This window comes from Sebastes umbrosus, chromosome 17 (genome assembly GCF_015220745.1).
Source record: "Sebastes umbrosus isolate fSebUmb1 chromosome 17, fSebUmb1.pri, whole genome shotgun sequence".
NCBI classification, from domain to species: Eukaryota; Metazoa; Chordata; class Actinopteri; order Perciformes; family Sebastidae; genus Sebastes; species Sebastes umbrosus.
In genome coordinates, this window is record NC_051285.1 from 16,087,023 (window position 1) to 16,107,886 (window position 20,864).

Consider the following 20,864-nt stretch of genomic DNA (forward strand, 5'->3'; position numbering starts at 1 on the left):
TGAAAGTGTTGACCTCAACTGTGTGTTATTCAGGGATTGATAATATCAACTGAAACTGGTGAAATCCTCGCCTTGTTGAAACCTGTCTCTTCTCATAACTCCAAAAGACAAAACATTCAAGTGAACGTTAGTCACTAACATAATAAAGATGATATGGTCCAATGGATTGACTGCCAGAAGTAAAGGGTTTAGGTGTAATTTACTTCTTAAAATGAAAACAATGCAGTAACATCTGCATAACCTTGTCTGTCATAACTGGAACAGCTGGAAATACCTTAAAATCTATTTGGTTTCTCCGTTGTGTATACATCATGATAATATTTGCATAAACAGGAGCAATGATAACAATCACAGCTGTATTTTTTTCATATGATGTTTCTGTAGAAGCCTAGTTGTGTTTCACAGAATCCGAATAGTTTTACAACTTTTCCCGTAAGTCAACATCAATATCAGTTATGGAATGACAATCTGAATGGTGCTGTACTGATTTTCATATGTATCTATCACAGTTGCATTTGTATGATATTAAAAAATGTGTCTTATGTACAGCAGGACATTAGGTTGGTGAAATCCTTATAGGCCAGTTGCTCTCGTATAAACTACATACTCTACAGCGTGCTGTCATTTCAAACAGTGAAGAGACACATTTGCCTTTTGGTTTCCACATGCAACACCAGGTCGGATGTGAATATTCTGCTCAGAATTTGGGATTATGTTTTAAAATATTACGAATTTAAAATATTGTTCATATGCAAATAACAGTATTTTTCAACTGTGACATGCTTGCAAGTAGACATAAATAGCTGTATAAGTGAGGAATCATCTTTATTTATGATACATGGCACAGTACCACTATGCATGGTCAAATAATCTGTTATGATGTTTACCTAATTTACTTATGAAGATAACCTGCTTTTGAGTGTATATATAGTTAGGAAGACTATTTTGTTATGGCTCTTGTTGCCCTCTAGTGTCCAGATAATCTATAGCACCCAACACGTTCATAAACGAAATGAGTGTTATTTATATTTTCAGTGGATTCTCTCGTGACCTACAGAAAATACTTGAATTAAATGCATACACTTGTTCATATTCACATTTTTCATTTAACATTTGAAGAGGATTTTCTGGCACATGTGAATGTGATTAAGTGTGATTGTCTTGTGGTGTTCAAGATCTCTCATAACCTTTATTTGAGGATGTTTGCCTGAGGAAACCCAGAGTTGGATTTAAACATTGCCAATAATGCCCACTGATTCAGTGTGCACACACTAAACTCTTCAGTTCCTATAGATCTCACCAAACTAATCAATCTGCAGTGGAAGCGTTATTGAAATATATAATTTCCACTGCATGATATCTTCTTTCATGTTGGGAAAGTAACCATCTGGCTCCAGGCTGACTGCTGTTTTTTAGTGTTTGATCCAACATTCATTGACATCCACAAGGTCAGCTAAGCAGCTGACAGCTTCTCACACCAGGTCGCCTTGTTCACAACTGACCTTCCATGTGCATGTGTATGTTTATGGGTAGTTGTGTCTCTTGTTTGCTTCATTTGGCTCATTGGCAACCAAACATGATTAATCAGTAGGGAAATAATAAGGGGAACTCTAATAAAGCATGCACACACACTGATATTCTTTATTTTTACATCCTGGGTGAATGGGAACTGCTCAGATTATTTGGATGCAACCTCTGACTGCTGTGTCTCATCAAAATGAAGCACGCTTGCTGAATGACAAAACAGAAGATAAAGGATGCTCACTGAATGATGAGTTGAAAATGCAAATGATCTGATTGTTGTATTTTCCATGCACAGTGTTCAGTACAGCAGCAGTATGAGGGTATAACGGGACCCGGGGGACTGCAGGGCAGCACAAGCGTGATAGTGGAGGAGAAGTGAGTAACTTTTTTCAGGTTAATATGTAATTTTGGTGGAGCCAAACTTGATAAGAGGATTGGTTGGAGGGTAATGTATACCCCAGGTGTTACTCTTTCAGTCCATTTATCTGTCTCACTAGACTGCTGAGGACGTCCACTGCCGAGGAGGAGCTGAACAACTTCAGGTTTGCACTTATAATTGAATATGTTGGATTTTTTTTTAGTACATCTCTGCATAATTCTATCACTAAAACAATAATTTCACTTCTCAGGCACCAAGATGTCCCATCTTTGTCTCTGTCCCCCAGGCTCAGTAACTGGAATCTGTCCCTGCAGAGTGAAAGAGTGCAGGGCCTGGCTGGTTACTGCACCCAGGGGCCAGGCTACTCTCCAAAGGACACAATATCTTCATTGCTGTGAGATTTACAATCGAATATGACTGGATGTGTTGTCTGTCTCCAAACAGCTGGAGTTAAGGATTTTTCATGCTTTAGTTTGTTTCCTCTGCTGGCATACAGAAAGACTTGTGCTGATCCTCTGCAGCGGTGGGAAATGCTGTGGTTATGTCCAAAGTATTCGGAGATGAGAGCATGTTGCTGCAGCTGCAGAGATGCAGAATTATTCTAAAAAAAAAATCAGTTTTAAAAATGTAATTTATTTAAAAATGAGTAATTACTTTATGATATACATTTTTGGAAACAACAAACAAAAACTAAATGATTCATATGAAACATATATATTTTTCTCCCTCTGTTCCACTTCTTCATTTTCATAGAGCATAGAGTAAGAGTCACCTAAAAAAAAAAACTGATTTTGATGGCTCTCACAACACCAGAGATACATCACGTTTGACCACAAGGTGAAAGAAGACGTTGGAGTTAATGGTGTGGGTGTGGTCAAACATGGTGCTCATGGTGGAGGCTAGTAAACAGAACAAGATCACAGAGGAAATGAGCAGCTGGCACATAGATTTACTGCCTTTGAACAATGTCTTTGGTGAGATATTTTGTTAAAGTTCATATTGCTCTTTAATATGCAGTGGCATGTAATGCAAGAATAGCAGTAACTGTGCGGGTGGAGTGCTGAGACCTTTGACCTTTACAACACACCAAAACTTGTGAATGAATTATATAAAACCCTCTTCTGCCAAATAAGAGCAAAGAAAACCTGCTCTGGGAAAGACATTGGCATATTATGTGAATATACTGTGGCTGTTAGTGTGTCCTTAAAGGTTTAAAATATTCTTCTACAGACAAATAAATGTTTTTTTTAATATCCTGAGTCAATGTTATACTTGTTCAAAGTGTCCCCTCACTGTCAAATCATCTTTGTTTTTCTCCAATAATGTTTAACTAACATGCTTTACATGTGTGTGAGGGACCGGAAAGTAACGCGATCACGTCAGTGTCACGCTTTAGAAACTGTATGATGGGTGCCCTCTCCGCCAGCAGGTCATGTAACCACGTCACCTTTAACACGTGAGTCACATTTGAGAGATTCCCGAGAGGTCACCGCTATTATAAGACAACCACTGTCACCTCTCACTCTCAACACACCACATTACACCATTCACAGGAGTCGAGTATCAGGTTCACATGGCACAGTAATTCGGGTATTTTCTCCCCTTGGAGCTGTTGATTCGGTTGGGAATATTGTCCACAGCTGGGGAGTTTTCACACTGCTGCAGCTGGGTAAATTGTTTATTTACGGACGTCCCCCTTTCCAGGGATTATTTATTCAGCTGTTGTATTTTTAACTCTGGAGGGGGGGGAAGAAAGTGAGAACAGGGAAACTTCACACCAGGCTGCTCAGATGTGGCAGTGCCTTCTGTTTCACACAAAAATAAAAAAGATCTTGGACAAAAACATGAATAAACTACCTACAGCTATAATGTGCAAACTAAAAGGTAGCTTCAATTTGAATTTCAACCTGCGATCTATCCATGACAAGCAAATAATGTGGCAGCACTGTAAAAAATGTCCCAGATAATTACATGAAATGCACACATCATCTCCTAGGAAGTTGTAAAGTTTAACTGCAAAAAATGTGTCTTGAGGTCTGCAATAAATTGTTGCTCATTATGCAATGTGTTGTGTTTTCACACATCAACTAGCTGTGAACTTGCAACCTGGGGATATCTCTTTAAATAGCCTGGGTTGGCTTCCTCTGAGGAATGTGTTTTGGATAATGAAAGTGTTTCACATTTTTGTCTCATTGCTGTTTGGTTAAAAAAAGACACTCCTGATGCTCACCCTCTCTTAATATTCAGTCAGGGGTCACTTTGTGAACAACATAAATTCACACTCCTAATACTCCCAAAACTACAATTGTTTATTCTGGATTTCCCTTCATGTAGAAATACTTTGTACACATTTACATTTGAAACAAACTAGTGTGAGTTTGCAAACAACCTATAAACACTCGAAAGCTCTAGCATATATCAGAGCGGTTTAATTTACACTTCTAATATCAGAAGGCTTAGCGTTACTAGATATGTTTCATATAGAACACAAGGAGGGGGAAGTTTCCAATATTTATAAAGTGGATGCCATAAATACATTAACAAAAAGCTTCATGAAATGCTACAAAAAGAATAAAAAAGGAAATGTGGAGATACGTCAGTCCCTTTAAAATGTTCAGTCACTGCACATTCAGGTCTGTGCTTATAGGATCTACTGTGCCGCTTCTCTAACAATAGAGATCCAGGTCAACGTGCGGTGGAAACGTCCAGCATCGGAGGCTCGTGCCTGTCCAGAAAGCTCTCTGTGCTTTAGCGCTGCCACCTCATCCCTGATACCGACAGGGCCGAGGGACCTGCGTGGGAGGAGGGGAGGCGGGGGTCCTGTTCATTCGTTCAGTCCTGGCCTAAATTAGGCCTTTACAACCTGTCTAAAAATACCAGAGAGAGCAAGAGAAAGAGAGAGACGGGGTCTGTGCTCACATTAGCTGTGTGCAGAGTGGAGAAAAGTAGCACACCTCCTGTATGGGAACTCTGTGTGTGTGTGTGTGTTTATGTGTGTGTTTCCAGTGGCGGGTGGGGGGGGGTTGATAAAAGGACTCAGTACATGGTGTCCTCGTATACATCCGTCCGCAGGCAGAAGAGGATCCCTCCGCCCAACATGAAGATGGTGGCGCCCCAGCCGAGCCCGTAGCCCCAGTTGAACTCGTGATAGGTCTGAAGAACCGTTCCGTCGATGAACTTGATCGGGTAGAGAACCAGAGCGCAGGCCTGCAGAACCACTAGAACCACAAAAAGAGATTCAAACATTAGATTTTACAGCATGTCTATAACAGAAAACACTGCAGGATCTACTTTTACCTGATGTTTTATTGCACTTGTGTGCGCTCTGCACCTCTCATAATTGTAACGTTTATTTATCCTGTTTTACTCCTCATCCTGGTGCTGCTACTGCAAATATTTCCTCTTTTTGTTCCTCTTCATATCGGTATTTTATTTGTTAAAATGTATTTTCTTCTTGTCAGCTTCTTCATTGCTTTTGTCCAACTCTGAATTGAATCACTCTTTTCAAGATTAATCCCTCTTTCAATCTATCTATTGTATTTCTTCAGACATTCCTCATTTCGCACCTTAACAAGGAGTAAGTTTGTGCTTTCAGCAATTCCATTTAGTCCATAAAAATGCACCATTCATGTAAAAACTATACAACGTTAGTGGCCTTGCTTGTGTAAAAACACAGATCTGACGCAGCCGCAAAGGCAGAAATGTGACTGCAGCTGGTTTTAAAAAGAGGCTGAAGGATAAAGGGTAGATTTTCTATTACAGGAATAACAGTGAAAATTTTAAGTGTTTTTAAGAGCCTATGAATTAAAACAGGAATATGTCAAAACAGGCTTAACATAATTTGAGCCTTGTGCTATTTACATTTAGTGTGACGCCTCAGTACCAAACCTTTATTACTTTACTACACCTCTAAATAAATGGTATGATGAAAAACACTAATCAGAGCTATTTAATTACATAACAGTATAGAGAGATTTGAGGAGTAAATTGATTGATTTATTACTCTTGATTCATGTAATGCTAATAAAACAACTAGTTGTCTGACAAACAATAGTAAAATATATTTAGCTATGATGAGCATTTAATAATCATTTAATTGTAATAGCCCTTTTCAAACAAGGACTATGAAATGTAATAAATAGATTTACTGTAAGATCTATTTCTCATCCAGTCTGACATCTCCATAAAAGAAACATCAAGAGAAACATCTTTATATGACACTCCTCCTTGTGGGTTTCTTGCTCTTCTGAAGTGGCCTGTCTTTTTCCCCTGACTGATTTAAACAGCACATTTTGGCACCCCAAATGCCTGAGCATTTCCTAACAATCGTCATTATTCTTTTGGCTTTGACATCACTGAAGGAAAATGACTTTAATGCCTCCATCATTGTGAGACATTTTCCCTTTAATTCATTCAGGACCATGAATGCGTCATTGTGGGGGTACCGGCATGTGTGCGATCAAAGGCGTACTGTGGTCTAAGCTCACACCAGCTACCTCAGTTCCCTTTCGGGCATGCCAGGTGACTCTTGAGGAAGGGACTCGACTATGACTCCGCCTTTCCTTCCTACAGGACGGAGCAGTGGGGCGTGCGGGAGGCACGACGGCAGCTAAAGAATGTGGTGGTGTTGATGGAGCCCAGACTGAGCTCGCAGCCCGCTGAGGTCATATTTCTGGACAGAAAATAAATACCACACAGCCACGGTCCTGCCAAGGGGCATTTAACAGAGTCCAACCCCTCTGCTGCTGCTGCTGTTGCTCTGCTGTAAGGAGACCTTTCTCGCAAGGCTCTTAAAGCAATTACACACAGGAAAGGATAACACCGCCTTCCCACGCTTTTCAGTAAATGGCTCACAGTCAAAGGAACAGCCATTAAGTCAACTGCACACACTGGTCCTTTGTGACTGATGGTTTCAGAGACAGAACAAGACCAAAATCCCCATTCAAACTTAGATTAAACATTTTTCCGCACCGTTTGTCAACATTATGTTCCAGTCATTCAGTCTAATCTATGAAATGGGCCACACCGACACATCAAATGGAAAATAATAGGTGTTTTGTGCATTATTTTATGCCGATTTTTGCAGAAATATATACTCTTCATATTGACATATTTGGTACCGACAGAAACCTTAGCGGATTTTGAAATAAACTTAATATCTTTGCACACCCCATGGGTTTGAAACAATGAACACAACGCAGGGAATCTGGGGTTGAGACGGATATTATTACATATCAGACAAATGTTAAAGAAATAGTTTGACATTTGGGAAAACATGCTTGTGACTTTCTTGCAGAGAGTTAGACAAGAAGATTGGTACCACAGATATGAGAGTGGTAGCAATCTTCTCATCTACAGAAACTCTCACAAAGAAAGCAAATTGAAGTGTTTGGATTTCCCAAAATGTCAAACTATTTCTTTAAGTTTGTAAATAATTTAACTGCAAGAAAAGTGGGGTTATTTGTGATGCATGGACAGGATGTCTGTTTCTTATATAATCCAGTTTTATTTTTCAAAACTGGAACTGGGCCTGCGATAAGTGGTCAGTCTTTAATCGCTGTTGTTAAAGTAATGTAAGCACAGGCTATGAGTCACTTATTGCAACGCCTGCACAGTACACGGAACAATGTGACTGCTTTGGTTTTAATTATATGTCTCATAAATAGATCCTCCCTCACCAGTGTCAAAATGTGGCTTCACCCAAAGGACCTTCTCACAAAGCATGCAGGAGAAGTGCAGCCCAACTATGAGGCCGTGCTGGGTGAGGAGTCTGTGGTGGCTTTTTTTTTCCCTCAGTGACTTCATTTCGTTGGTAAGTCTGCAAATTCTGCGGCTGCTTTTTCTTGGCTCATGATCCGGCAGCTCCCCAGACTCCACACCACAGAAAGAATGAGCTCAACCAAACAAGCTTCATTCAGCTGCTTCTTTCCTTCTGCGCCCTTCTATTTAAAAACAAAAAAACCCTGTCTATATGGAAATTACTGTGGTCGCGGTGAACGTATATGTGCCGTCTTTCTGTTTCCAAATGTGCATGATGTGTTGGAACATTGGATAAACATTCATGTAAGGGAAAAAAAGTGCAAATGATTTAAGAAGTTTGGTGGTAGTAATAGAAAAGAAGAGGAAAGACGTACCTGCAGTGAAGAGGAACACAGCCACGGTGCGGTAGTGCCGTCTCTGTGTCCCCCGGCAGAGGGAAATCAGGGCCACCAGAAAGGCCAGGAGAGTTGCCACGGCACCGGCCACCAGAAGCACCAGAGTGGCAATCTGCCAGTCTGCGGGACGAGATGCACGCAGGTTAGAGTGCAGCGACAAAAGCTCGATTCAATGAATTGAACCGCTGTGTTGACAAACACAAAACAAGAGCTAATCCCACAGAGTGAAGCGAGTGGCGCAGAACAGACCTGCACGAGAGACAGGAACCTGACTAACTCAGTCGGTAGTCAGATTAAACACACTAAATCAGCATGTTATTACAAGTAATTATATGAGATGCATGTTTGTATTTCAAACTTGAAGAAATTATTCTTATCAACAGCTGATAACATGTAGATGAAGATAATACTCTCACTCATACATTGCTGCGTTTCAGTGCAAGTTGGTATTTACTCTCTCACAGTAATTTGTAGTACGTTGTCTAATGCTCGTCTATCTCCATCATCCATAATATTTCTACTGATTTTTATATGAAAATTAAAGGAGGACCTATTATGTTTTTTTGTTTTTTACTTTCCTTTAGCATGTTATATCGTTTTTTTGTGCATGTTAAAGTTACAAAGCCCAAAGTCCACGCCAAAGGGAGTTACTCTCCCCCACTCTGCTCCTCAACTGCCTGAAACACCTTGAAGTCCCGCCTTTTCTTCCGTAACGCGGTGATGTCACCAAGTAACACATTTGCATAATACCTGCCTAGCGGCTAGTTTGGCACGCTCTAAAAACAAAGCTAGTTAGAGCGGAGCTGGAGCGGAGTCCGAGGAGTTTGGTTCGGTTGACCAATCACAACAGAGTGGGCCAGCTGACCAATCAGAGCAGACTGTGCTCTGATAGGGAGGGGGGAGCAAGAGCTCAAACAGAGTGTTTCAGACAGAGGGTGAAAAGAGGTGCTGCAGCACAGCCGGTATGAGAAAAATAAAGTGTTTTTTAAGCATTAATGCATGTAAACATATTCTAGTAGAAACCCAAAATACAAGTATGCACCTGTTAGGAAGTTAGGAAGATTTCTTTTTGTCTATTTTGGCGAAATTCTCTCGGCTAAGTAATCATGACTGTGGTGTTTTTGCACTGCAGTGTGTTCAATCTCCTTGGAGTTTGTGCTCGTGGCTGCCAGCCTTTTCCATGTCGGGTCAGCCATGGTGGCCCTTTTAACAGCACATTTATTCTGTTTATTCCAAACAAACTCCAGTCGTCCCTGGTGGAAAAGTAAAGCTCATCGCTTCCTCTGCGTCAAAAGATTCTTCCCCGGAAAGACCTACAAACTCTACGTTGTTAAAACGGCACATTTTATAAGCTTTTCTGAACTGAGCTTAACTCTCTAGTCAGTAAAGCATTGATGCGGAGTCTGAAACCAGAAATGTATTCAGACATTTTTCTTTTCCATTCCTGTCTGCATTGTACATTCCGTCTTTGATGTCCCTGAATGTTCCTTGAAGGCCTAACCTCAGAAGACTCGACTCAAAAGGAGAATTTGCATTTGATGAACAATCTTCGCTGGGTGTATCTCTCTCTCTCTCTCTCTCTCAAAGCTCCAGATTGACTTCAGGATGGTAAAAAGGAACTTTCCCCCCAATAACACATCTGAACTCGATTTGATTCAACCTTCAGGAAACATTTTTTTTCCTAACATCTTTGGTCCATTATGTGGTTAAAATTCTGGTTTAGTCTAAAAATAAACACCTTCTCTTCAAAGAATATTAAACAGTGCACTCAAAACACTCACTGATGCTGCAAGTCATAACACTGTTTTCATTTGCATTGTTTTAGTTGCTTGAAATTGATTCTGCACTGAATCGCGTCCGCCCGATTGCGTCACTCCAAGGATAGACTGAAATTCAAGAATCTTGGGATGAGAACGTGTACCTAATAAATCTGCTTTGCCTTTTGGGTGAACTGCCACTTTAACCTCAACACGCCCCTCCACTGTTGCTTTAATGAGCCCTGCACACACTCAAAGCAACAAACCCGCCTCCTATTCACCCCGACACATTCCACAACATCAGAGAGCGGTCAGTCACCCTGAAGCTGTTCACCCTCCTCAGAGCTGTGCATGTTTGTGTCACTCAGGCCTCTTAAAATGAATGAAATCTAAAATATTTTTCAGTCAGCTACTGTATGTTTAATAGAGACAAAGCTACTAACTACAAGCCAGCCTATTGTACCAGCCACCAGATGATAAATGCTGGTAAATCTGGTACATTTAATGAGGATTTCCTCCCCTGGTGGGGAAAGGAAGGGGGTTGGAGGCATAAACACTCCTGTCATGTGGCTTCTTTGCGTGACAAAAGGCAACCTGGTGGGTCCGGGCCTGGTGAGGTGGATGATGATGATGATGGGGAAGATGCTGAACGTGTCTCTTCAAACCCACTCAAAGCCTTCTGGTGGATGGAGTGGCTTAACTCTTTAATGTTTCAACATGCGTGTGTTCAGTTTTCTGTAATTTCTTATCCTAAACATGGACACTGAATTGACCTAGAAATAGTGTTAAAGCATCAATGTCACTCATATCTGATTCACCAGCTTTGTTAATTGATTTACTATTAATAATATCACTGAAAACACAGTAATAACAAACAAGTAAAGTGCAAAATCTGAGAAAATGTTGTCAAGTATAAAATTGTTAACATCTTTCCACTGCTCATATTTAAATTTACAGGACAATTTACATCTATGTCTTTTCTTTTGTGAGAAATGTTTCACTGGATAGAATCTATGGATCAATTTAAAGTGGCAGTAGGCAGTATATTTTTGGCATCATTGGGCAAAAATTCCATAATAACCTTTCAGCATAATTGTAATTCAAGTGTTCTGAGAGAAAACTAGACTTCTGCACCTCATCATGGCTCTGTTTTCAGGCTTTAAAAAAATCTAGCCCGTGATGGGAGACTTCGACCAATCACAGGTCATTTCATTGAGAGACCATTCCTATTGGTTGTGTATTAACGTAACATAATATTGATTCATATTTGATCAGCGCTGCCTAGTTTGACCGTTTGGTTGGTGTTCACGAGTGATTGACAGCCGGCTTTCATAGACAGCAGATGGATAGCGGACCTCAAATCAGCTCTTACTGCTTGTTTTCCTCTGGTCTGTGAAATCTTGCAGATGTTGTTAGGAGCACCGGAGGACACAGAGGCATATGATTTTTTTCAGGTTACCTGTTTCATGTACTACTGTCGCGATATAGCGACCGTTTTATAGAAATAACTTTTTTTAATCATATTTGCTCCAATCTCGCCTATACTTCAACTTTAAATGACACCTCTTTTACCTTATTTGTTAGATAAGGACCAAACTTTCTTCCAGTCACTAACAAAATTACTCCAGTAAAATCATGCTGCTGGAATAGAAACCATGTTGTACTGAAACAAGGCCCTGATTCTAGAGTTCAAACAATTCAAACAAACTTTACCTAATGGAGATTGAATTGGGTCAGAGTGGTCAACATTCTTATATAACATGTACATACCAAATGGGATAGCATCAAAAACTATAGAAAATTATTTTGGGGTTATTGATATATTGTACCTGGCGAGAAATTCGGAGTAATTGTATAGTAGTCCTTCTCTATTAAACAACTGACTCACGAGCATACCATATATGGTATAATATAAAATATTATAGTTGTTCCAAATACAACATCTGCTTGCTCATGGATTAGTCAAACCTTTCTGGCGGAGCCGAGTATCACAATGTGTGTTGACACCACGTCACTGCTCTGGTATGAACAGAGGAAATAAACGTTCCAGCAGCACAAGAGACTCTGAATGCCTCATCTGCTGCACAGAGAACAACAAGCCAACTAAAACAAAGTCTTCCTGGGAGATGGTGGCCGGAGCTGCCGGTCTGCTCGTACAGTTCAACAAACATTCCTCTTTGTTATTGTCAAACATAGGATGTGCAGCCTTAGTGTAGCAATAATAACAGGCCACTGAGTTTAAAACCATTCAGAGTCACTACATATGGCACAATTACCAGTCCATGATAATGTTTTTTGTATTGTTTTTTCATGTTTTGACATAGCCTATAACATTTGTTTACAAAAAGACACAGCAACAGGTGAATTAAGCTGCACTGACATAGCCTATTAAAGTAGGGATATGTATAGGTTGTGAATAGTTAAATGTATATTGTTGTCCATAAATATGTTTTTGCTGAATTTTTGGACATATATAATGTATTAATTCTGTATTAAAAAAGACAGCAATAACAGCCGAATAAAGCTGTATTGAACAAAAATTGGATGCCTCTGTGTGGTGTTTTTAAACTTGATTGTCAGATAATTAGCAACATTAAAGGAACTGTATGTACGTTTTTAAACTTATAAATGTGTTTTAATCCTTTTTATTGACAATTAGTGAACAGGTTGTAACTTAACCTAAAAAATGCAACTTTCTGGGTTTCCTCTATCAGCCTGTTGATTGCTTTTAATGTGAAGAATGCGGGAATTATTTTTCTGTAAAATTCAACGAATGTGACGCCATGCACGCTCGCGAGTGCCTAACGTTTGGTTAGAAATGGATTCCGCTAACACCAACAAATGACCAGCCTCCACCACAACTCAGACTCCAACACAAACTCCACGGATATACATGGAGAAAAACGTACATACATCCCCTTTAACTGTAATATAAGAAAGTATATCAGTATGCGATTCCTTAACTCTCATATTGACTTTTAATACTGTGCAACAGCATAATAGAATTTCTGAAATTCAGTTATGACTTTTGGCTTTGTTGTGCCCCCCCAAGATTTCCATTGGCCCCATCTGGCCACCCCTAGGACACATTTCTGGGGGCGCCACTGTGCGCATTACGCATTGTACATTATACTGTATAAATGGCAAAAAAAGTACTTTACAGTACTACAACCTTGAGATCGCAGCTTTTCCCACAATATCTGGTTATTCCAACAACATAACAGCATCCCAACTCCAAGGACAGGAAGTTATAAACAACCAAAAAGGTGCAGCCACAAAGTGATTCCTACCAGATGTGAGGATGGAGAAGCAGCTCCACTGAGCCTCCTCTGTCGGATCGCGAGCCTCGGACTGGGAGCAGGACTCCCACAGAGACAGAGAGAAGTGGTCCGCGGTGACCCAGGATGGACTCAGCAGAGCCACCACGTCCAAGCACAGCGCCAGGAAGACGCACAGCAACGCGATGAGCTTGAAGGGCCGGAACACGTATACCTCGTTCACAGACATCCTCTGTGAACTACCAGAGACTTACACACACAGTCACACACACCCAGCTGCAGGTCAGTCAGTCACTGTGGGAGAACGAGCTCACTGGAGGTCCGCGTGCGTCCTCACCAACCATAGCCTTCACTGCTTTGTGTGTGTGTGTCATGGATGTGAGTGTGTGTGTCCAGCTGGAAAAGTTTAACGGGAGACATCCGGTTGGATCGGGTTTTCAAAATAATTGCAATTCTGTTTGGGCCACGTGATAAATGAATTCTGAGATTATCCGAGAAATATATTCTTGTGGCAATCCTCCTCCATAATATTATTGTCAAGTACCAGCTTGACTCTTTTGCATTATAGAATGTTTTAGAGACTCAATCAATTTAGTATTATTATTATTTTTATTATTGCTGTTCTTATGCTAATTAATCTATTATTCTACAATATGGTAATGTAAATCTATCTTATCTGACTGCCCCCCCCTCCCAAAAAAAATTATATATAGTAATAATAATAATAATAATAATAATAATAACATTACTACTACTACTACTACTACTACTACTACTACTAATAATAATAATGATAATAATAACACTAGTACTACTACTAATAATAATAATAATATTGATAATAATAATAACATTACTACTACTACTACTACTACTACTACTACTACCACTACAACTACTACTTTTACTACTACTACTAATAATATTAATAATAATAACACTACTACTACTACCACTACTGCTACTACTACTACTACTACTACCACTACTACTACTAGTACTACTACCACTACTACTACTACTACTACTACTAATAATAATAATAATAACACTACTACTACTACCACTACTACTACTACTACTACTAATAATAATAATAATAATAATAATAACACTACTACTACTACCACTACTACTACTACTACTACTACTAATAATAATAATAATAATAATAACACTACTACTACTACCACTACTACTACTACTACTACTAATAATAATAATAATAATAACACTACTACTACTACCACTACTACTTATAATAATAATAATAATAATAATAATAATAATAATAATAATAATAATAATAATAGTAATAATAATATGAATAATAACAACAACAATAATAAAAAGAATGCACAAAAATCAAGTTAATTTTACTTTGTTTGTTGCAGTCACTTTCTGTTTCTAAATATTATAAAATTCAAAACAAGAGTAACAAAAGAATGGGTCAAATGAATAAGCCACTAAACATTATACAAATCAATAATTATTCAAAACTAATCACAAATTTACTTGGCGGCCATGATTTGTGTGGTACTATGAGGGGATATTGGCTGAACCTTAGAGGACTACAAAACATCTGGGAAGAAAGTCACATGATAATACATACACTTACAATTCATATAATTTTATATATTTGTTATTTGAGACTCAGTAATTGGCTCAGTGCTTAGTGCTCAGTACAGAACAGCAGTCCTGCTCAACCACACCTCAGTTTCTGTGCTTTTATTTTGAAAGCCAGACTTGGTTTATTTAGGAAACCAGACTTGTTTACTCTCTTTGGAGGCAGCAGCATCTTTTCAGAGGGTCAGGAAGTTAAAGACAGTCAGAAGAAAGTGCTGCAGAGAGGTATAAATTCATCAGCGTTGTCCACACATACACGCAGGTTTGCAAGAAGGGCAGGTGACTTAATGCAGAGAGTAAAGACATTAGTAAACATCAACACTGCAGCAACAGCAAGGATAAGGACATTAAATCAATAGTTGAATTGATTAAATGAATATGTTTTCCTTCCTTGTATCAGACTCAAAGGTAACAAAAACATATCTGCTGTATTTGCAGTTATTCACACACCTCCAGAAGAGGAGTGATGCTGATACATGCAACCAAAATATTATGCATATGTATCAACATTCATAAGAAAACCGACTTAATATGTACAGATTGTTTTCCACTATCTCAGTTTAGACAATAATGTAGTCTGTGATTAAAGGGCCATTAAAGTGGAAGCAGACAACTTTTCATAATTTTCACCACTGCTCATTTGCTCAGTCCACTACTGCCCCCTACTGGCCTGGACAGGCTCCAACACTGATCTACATAAAATGGACAAACAGAATACTAATCCCAAAAATACAATTTATTTTATATCAAAATAAAATAAATACATAAACAACAATGTGACTACATTCTGTGTGGGTCACATTCTTCCAAAGACAAAAACATAAACGTCCCTAAATATTAGTATACAGCACTGCAAATATGAATATAAAGCACCCCACATTTATTATACAGCATCCCAAATACTGAATTGATTTGGATTATCCAGAGAATGAGTCTTGAGATGTTTGATGGTGTGCAAGACACATCTTGAGGACGGCCCCTATACTCCAAATGATCTGACTGTATCAACCTGGACTGTTTATGGCTCAACTCTATGACATACTTTATGACACTACTACACTATGACACATCACACAGCATTTAAGTGACGACTGAATACTATATGAAATGGTGTTTCATATAGTAGCAGTAGTCAACATAAGGAAAGCGATATCAAACTCTAAAAAGTAATTAAAATGAATTGCATTAAAAGCTGTAATAGTGTTTTTTTTAATTAAAAGCAAATTACATTTAGTCCTTTCTTTATTTGCTCTTGTAGTCCTGTATTCAAAATCTTACTTGAGTAAACATGTGTGAGTATTATCAGCAAAATGTACTACTCAGTCTACAGAAAAATGGCTTTTTATTATAAAAAAGTTTATCTTACAAAGTACAAGAATTTTCTCAACCCATAAAGGAACTTGATCCTTCAGTTTATCAGATAAATTTACATTCAAAATCACCAGTGCTGTATAATAAATGCGGGGTGCTTTATATTTATATTTGTGATGCTTTATACTAATATTTAGGGAAGTTTATATTTTTTGTCTTTAGAAGAATTTGACTCACACAGAATACAATCACATTGTTGTTTATGCAATTATTTTATTTTGATATATAATGAACTGTATTTCTGGGATTCTGTTTGTCCATTTGAAGTGGATCAGTGTTGGATGCTGTCCAGGCCAGAAGGGGACAGTAGTGGAGCATTAGTAACTCAGGGAATGCCTTTACCCACAGACAGCTAGCTTGTCCTCATTCATTCAGAGCAGCATGTACAGCAAACGCTTCTTTATCATCATTTCTCCTATTAAACAGGACATTTACTGTATGTCTGGCTGCAAGCTTATTTACCCTGAGTGTGGCCTTTCCTGTGAGCTTTTCTGTTAATGAAGTTTGTGTTTCTCTAGGCTACCTGTCCTTTACTCTTTCTTCACAGTTTTCTAAGTAGAAAATAAGAAATAGACAGTTATTACAGCTGTAAAAACCCTCAATTTCTGTGCACAAGAGGAACTTTCTTTGTTGAGTATTTGTATTTTTGAGCATTTGTGTTGCATATAGCAATCAGAGGTTAATGCAGTAAGTGCTTTATATGAAAACATAATGGATTATTACTTAAAGCTATTGAATATTCTGAGCAGTTAAAGCACAAGTTAAAGTACAAATAAAACTGATTTGTGTGGTTTGGATTGCACCTCTGTTGCCTTCTTGCCCAATTTGGTTTAATTCTACCCCTCTCATTTGGTGTCTAGATTAGAGGTTTTCAGTGTGTCTGACATAATGAGAGTTTCAGACTAATGCCACCCTTCTCAGTCCTAATGGTGCTGCCAAGCTGCCAGCAGGGCATCTGAGTAGGGGGAATCTAGTATTAGGCGTATCCATGGAAGGACCGAGCATTGCTCATTTCCTTTAAACGCCCCTCCTCCCCGACAGAACAGGCAGAGCGCCCTGTCATCCTCCTCCAAAAGCCCCTCATTAGAAAATCTGCCGAGCAGACAAAGCTACTTGAGACGGCACAATGGTGACTCCCCACATGGCGATTTGAAAGAGTATAAAAGCAATCCAGGTCATGTTTTACTTTTTTGGATCCTCTCTCCCTGATTCTGACTTATGCGTTGAGCCACCCATCCACCATGCTTTAAGGTGATATTACTCAGACTCCAACATGCCAACATAGCGACTCACACGGCTGGTTGATACATTTTCTCTATGACAAATAAAGTAACAAGAAGAATAAGATGATGGAGGAAAGCAGACAAGAGGCAGAGCATTTAAATAAGTAAACACACATGATGACACACACAGCTGTGATTCAGCATACTTTATGATGATGATGATGATGAAGGTTCTATTGTGTGTCCCAGAAAGAAAATGCTTCTTCACAAACTACTCATTAGATGATGTCATCGTCTGTTGCTCCTCGTGGTCTTCTTGGAGGGGCTGCAGCTGATTAGGCTCAGAATAAGCCTCTCAAGGTTTTTCCGGCTCTGAATAAGCTTCCATGGTAACCGATGAGGCCTTGTTTAATGATGCTGTCATTGTTACAGAGGTCTGTCCTGCTCATCTCTCTCTCTCTTTACCGTAACAAGAACATCACACCACCGCGAGTCATGCTGTGGTCAGACTGTTCAGTTTACATGTAAAAACCCTCATGGATCAGGAATGTGAACACATTTACTCTCATTAATTCATGTATACTTGCATAGTGGAATTTCACCCCCCAAAATACTTTTTTTGATCACTTTCTGTATTCTTTTTTTAATAAATCACAGAGTTACTTTTTATTTAAAGTAACTAGGGCTGTCAAAGTTAACGCGATAATAATGCGTCAATGCAAATTTGTTTTAATGACACTCATTTCTTTAACATATTAACGCAATCTATCTTTTCCTGAGGTCGTAGCAGGCTCAGTTTTAAAGCTAAAGTAGGCATACCGGGATCATATGAAACTAGAAAACCTAAGAAATCCATAGGTAGGCCTATCAACTGCTGAAGGAGGTTAAATAACACCCCAAACTTACGCTACATTTTGGCAAGGAAAAACTGGCATAGTCATTTTCAAAGGGGTCCCTTGACCTCTGACCTCAAGATATGTGAATGAAAATGGGTTCTATGGGTACCTACGAGTCTCTCCTTTTCAGACATGCCCACTTTATGATAATCACATGCAGTTTGGGGCAAGTCATAGTCAAGTCAGCACACTGACACATTGACAGCTGTTGTTGCCTGTTGGGCTTGAGTTTGCCATGTTATGATTTGAGCATATATTTGTATGCTAAATGCAGTACCTGTGAGGGTTTCTGGAAAATATTTATTGTTGTTTTGTGTTGTTAATTGATTTCCAATAATAAATATATACATGTGTTTGCATAAAGCAGCATATTTTTCCACTCCCATGTTGATAAGAGTATTAAATACTTGACAAATCTCCTTTTAAGGTACATTTTGAACAGATAAAAAATGTATGATTCATTTGCGATTAATCACGATTAACTATGGACAATCATTTGATTAATCGCGATTAAATATTTTAATCCATTGACAGCCCTTAAAGTAACCCATTACTATACTTTTTCTTGCCCCTAGTGGCCCATTAAGCAGCTGCACTCATTTTCTCTGGACTGCTTGTTTAGCTCATCACTGTCCCTCCTTGTTTAACCTAATGACACATCCCTAATGACAAGGTGGCAGCACATTTATCGTTATCTCCTGAACATCACAGTCATCAGAGCACATGCTCAAAGGCGCCGTGAAACCTCAACCTGTTCACTTAAATGCATTTCTCCCCCTTGAGTGAGTATTTCCAAGTCAGTCCAGCACACGAGTGCATCTCAGAGCAGCTGGGCTTGAAGTGCCTTGCTCAAGGTCATGTTGACTTTTAGTTTTTAAGGAGATGACAGCGTGTCTCCTTCGTTCCCTGCTCTCTGATTTAGCAGCCTGCCAGGGGAGTTGAACTTTCCAGTTTCCAGTTTATTCTCAAGACTATACTGCTGCTGCGGTGACTCTGCAAAATGCTGAGGTGGGTTATAAGAAGGACAGCGAGTGATTCATTTGGACTGTTGAGATGAAGGCTCTCTCACTGCATCATCATCATCATCACTGTCTCATCATTTCAATTTACAACAAATTGGAAGAGACAGCAATTAGGGTCATGAAGATGCTGTATTTGGCCACATATATTTTGGGAGTCTTCATCAGTTTGGCTTAAAAATTTGAAGAGAGAGCCTCTCAATACTTTGGTGTGGTGGAGGACACCAGATGGAGTCACATTGTGTGTCAGTAAAACAATGAACAAAGACAATTCTTCACACTGGGATAAAGAACAGTCAAAAATGAGTGTGTTAAGTTCACTAAATCATACAATGACATATTTATTTATGACTCCAGTCAGCGTTTGCGTTCTATATGCAAAGCCCAGCTTGGCTTCACAGTCCCTCTGCAGTCCCACTGTGTTCCTGGATGTCCACCTGTCTCTCAGTGGCTCGACCACTCTGGGCCTGTCTGCCAGCTTGTGGACATCTGTTTACTTCCTCCTCCATCAGTCGTCATGGCTGCAACCGCCCCCACTATCGCCACCAGACCCCTCCCCTCCCGTCCCCTCGCCAGTCGGCCGTCCGGCCTTCTCCGCCCCTCTCTCGTGTTTCCCCCAGACACCAGCTGTGAACCACTTATGCTTATCCTGCAGTCCACGTCGTCCAGCACTCTTTCTGTCCTTTGCTGTTTGCACTGACACACAAACACATTATTCAAATATGCACTATAATACTGGAACTGGCTTTATAAAAAACAAATTATGTATGGAAATTGTACAAATAGTTAAATGGAAGAGAGATAGATTAATTCATCTATTGTATCTGTTTACTATACAGCAGGCAATGCCTGCCAAACCACAACACATGTGATCCTACTAGCTTGTAACATTGAAGATGTACTATGTTCTTGTTGCACAGGAAACTCTGGCTGACCTGATCTGCATGATACAAGCTGCAGGCTATAAATCTGTTGTTAAATTCAAATTTAATCTAAAGAGTTGGCATTGAAAGCTAGTAATTATTAACAGGAAGGACAAGCTTCATCAGAATGCATCAAGTCCTAACATCACTTCAAATAGTCTGTTATTATGGGGCTCTTTACGTGACAGTAATGATGTATGAAAGCATGTTAAGGTCATTTCGATTTCAGCATCTTGAATAATTTCAGCACTTCAGAACTTTTATTCATTGCTGTGTGTCTTTAAAGTGCCAGAAGGAACATCTCACTCTTTTTATATTATGCCACATTAAAAGATGTCCAAAAATACAGGAAATATTATGTTGCTTACAATTGGAAAAATGAAGATTCTCTCTGAAAGGATCTCTGGAGTCCTTTACTGGGCTATATCAATGACCTCACTATTACTGCTGACACTGACTGTGTTTCCTGAGCAGAGAGAGGGAGAGAGGGATCTTTACCACACCTTTCCTATACGACCCTCTTTATTTCCCTATTTTTTTATTTGTATTTTTATGTATTTTTGCTAAGTCCATTATCTGATTTCATATACTTTTTCTCTCTCTTATTGTTTTATTTTGTTTTTGTAGTTATTTACTTTTCTTAATTAGTTTAATTTGTTACTATTTTTTTTTCTTTTTTTTTTTTTTTCTTTCATGTGACCAAGGCCAACATG

At 39.1% G+C, this 20,864-nt stretch overlaps 1 protein-coding gene across 1 annotated transcript; it reads right to left on the reverse strand.

The window, feature by feature from the left end:
- Positions 1 to 4,191: 4,191 nt before the first annotated feature.
- On the reverse strand, positions 4,192 to 13,487 carry LOC119475279 (transmembrane protein 47-like). The gene is made up of 3 exons (XM_037747802.1): positions 13,106 to 13,487; positions 8,038 to 8,178; positions 4,192 to 5,121 (listed from the first exon to the last, which is right to left on the reverse strand). Exons 1-3 carry the CDS (start codon positions 13,320 to 13,322, stop codon positions 4,940 to 4,942), a joined length of 540 nt encoding a protein of 179 aa, XP_037603730.1. The 5' UTR covers positions 13,323 to 13,487; the 3' UTR covers positions 4,192 to 4,939.
- Between the last annotated feature and the right edge of the window lie 7,377 nt (positions 13,488 to 20,864).

Excerpts from the sequence above, each read along its gene's own strand:
- LOC119475279 (XM_037747802.1), bottom strand. The coding sequence starts at position 13,322 with ATGTCTGTGAACGAGGTATACGTGTTCCGGCCCTTCAAGCTCATCGCG. Across the intron at positions 8,179-13,105 it reads CTTCTCCATCCTCACATCTG|ACTGGCAGATTGCCACTCTG; the intron begins GTAGGAATCACT and ends CTCGTCCCGCAG. Across the intron at positions 5,122-8,037 it reads TGTGTTCCTCTTCACTGCAG|TGGTTCTGCAGGCCTGCGCT; the intron begins GTACGTCTTTCC and ends TTGTGGTTCTAG.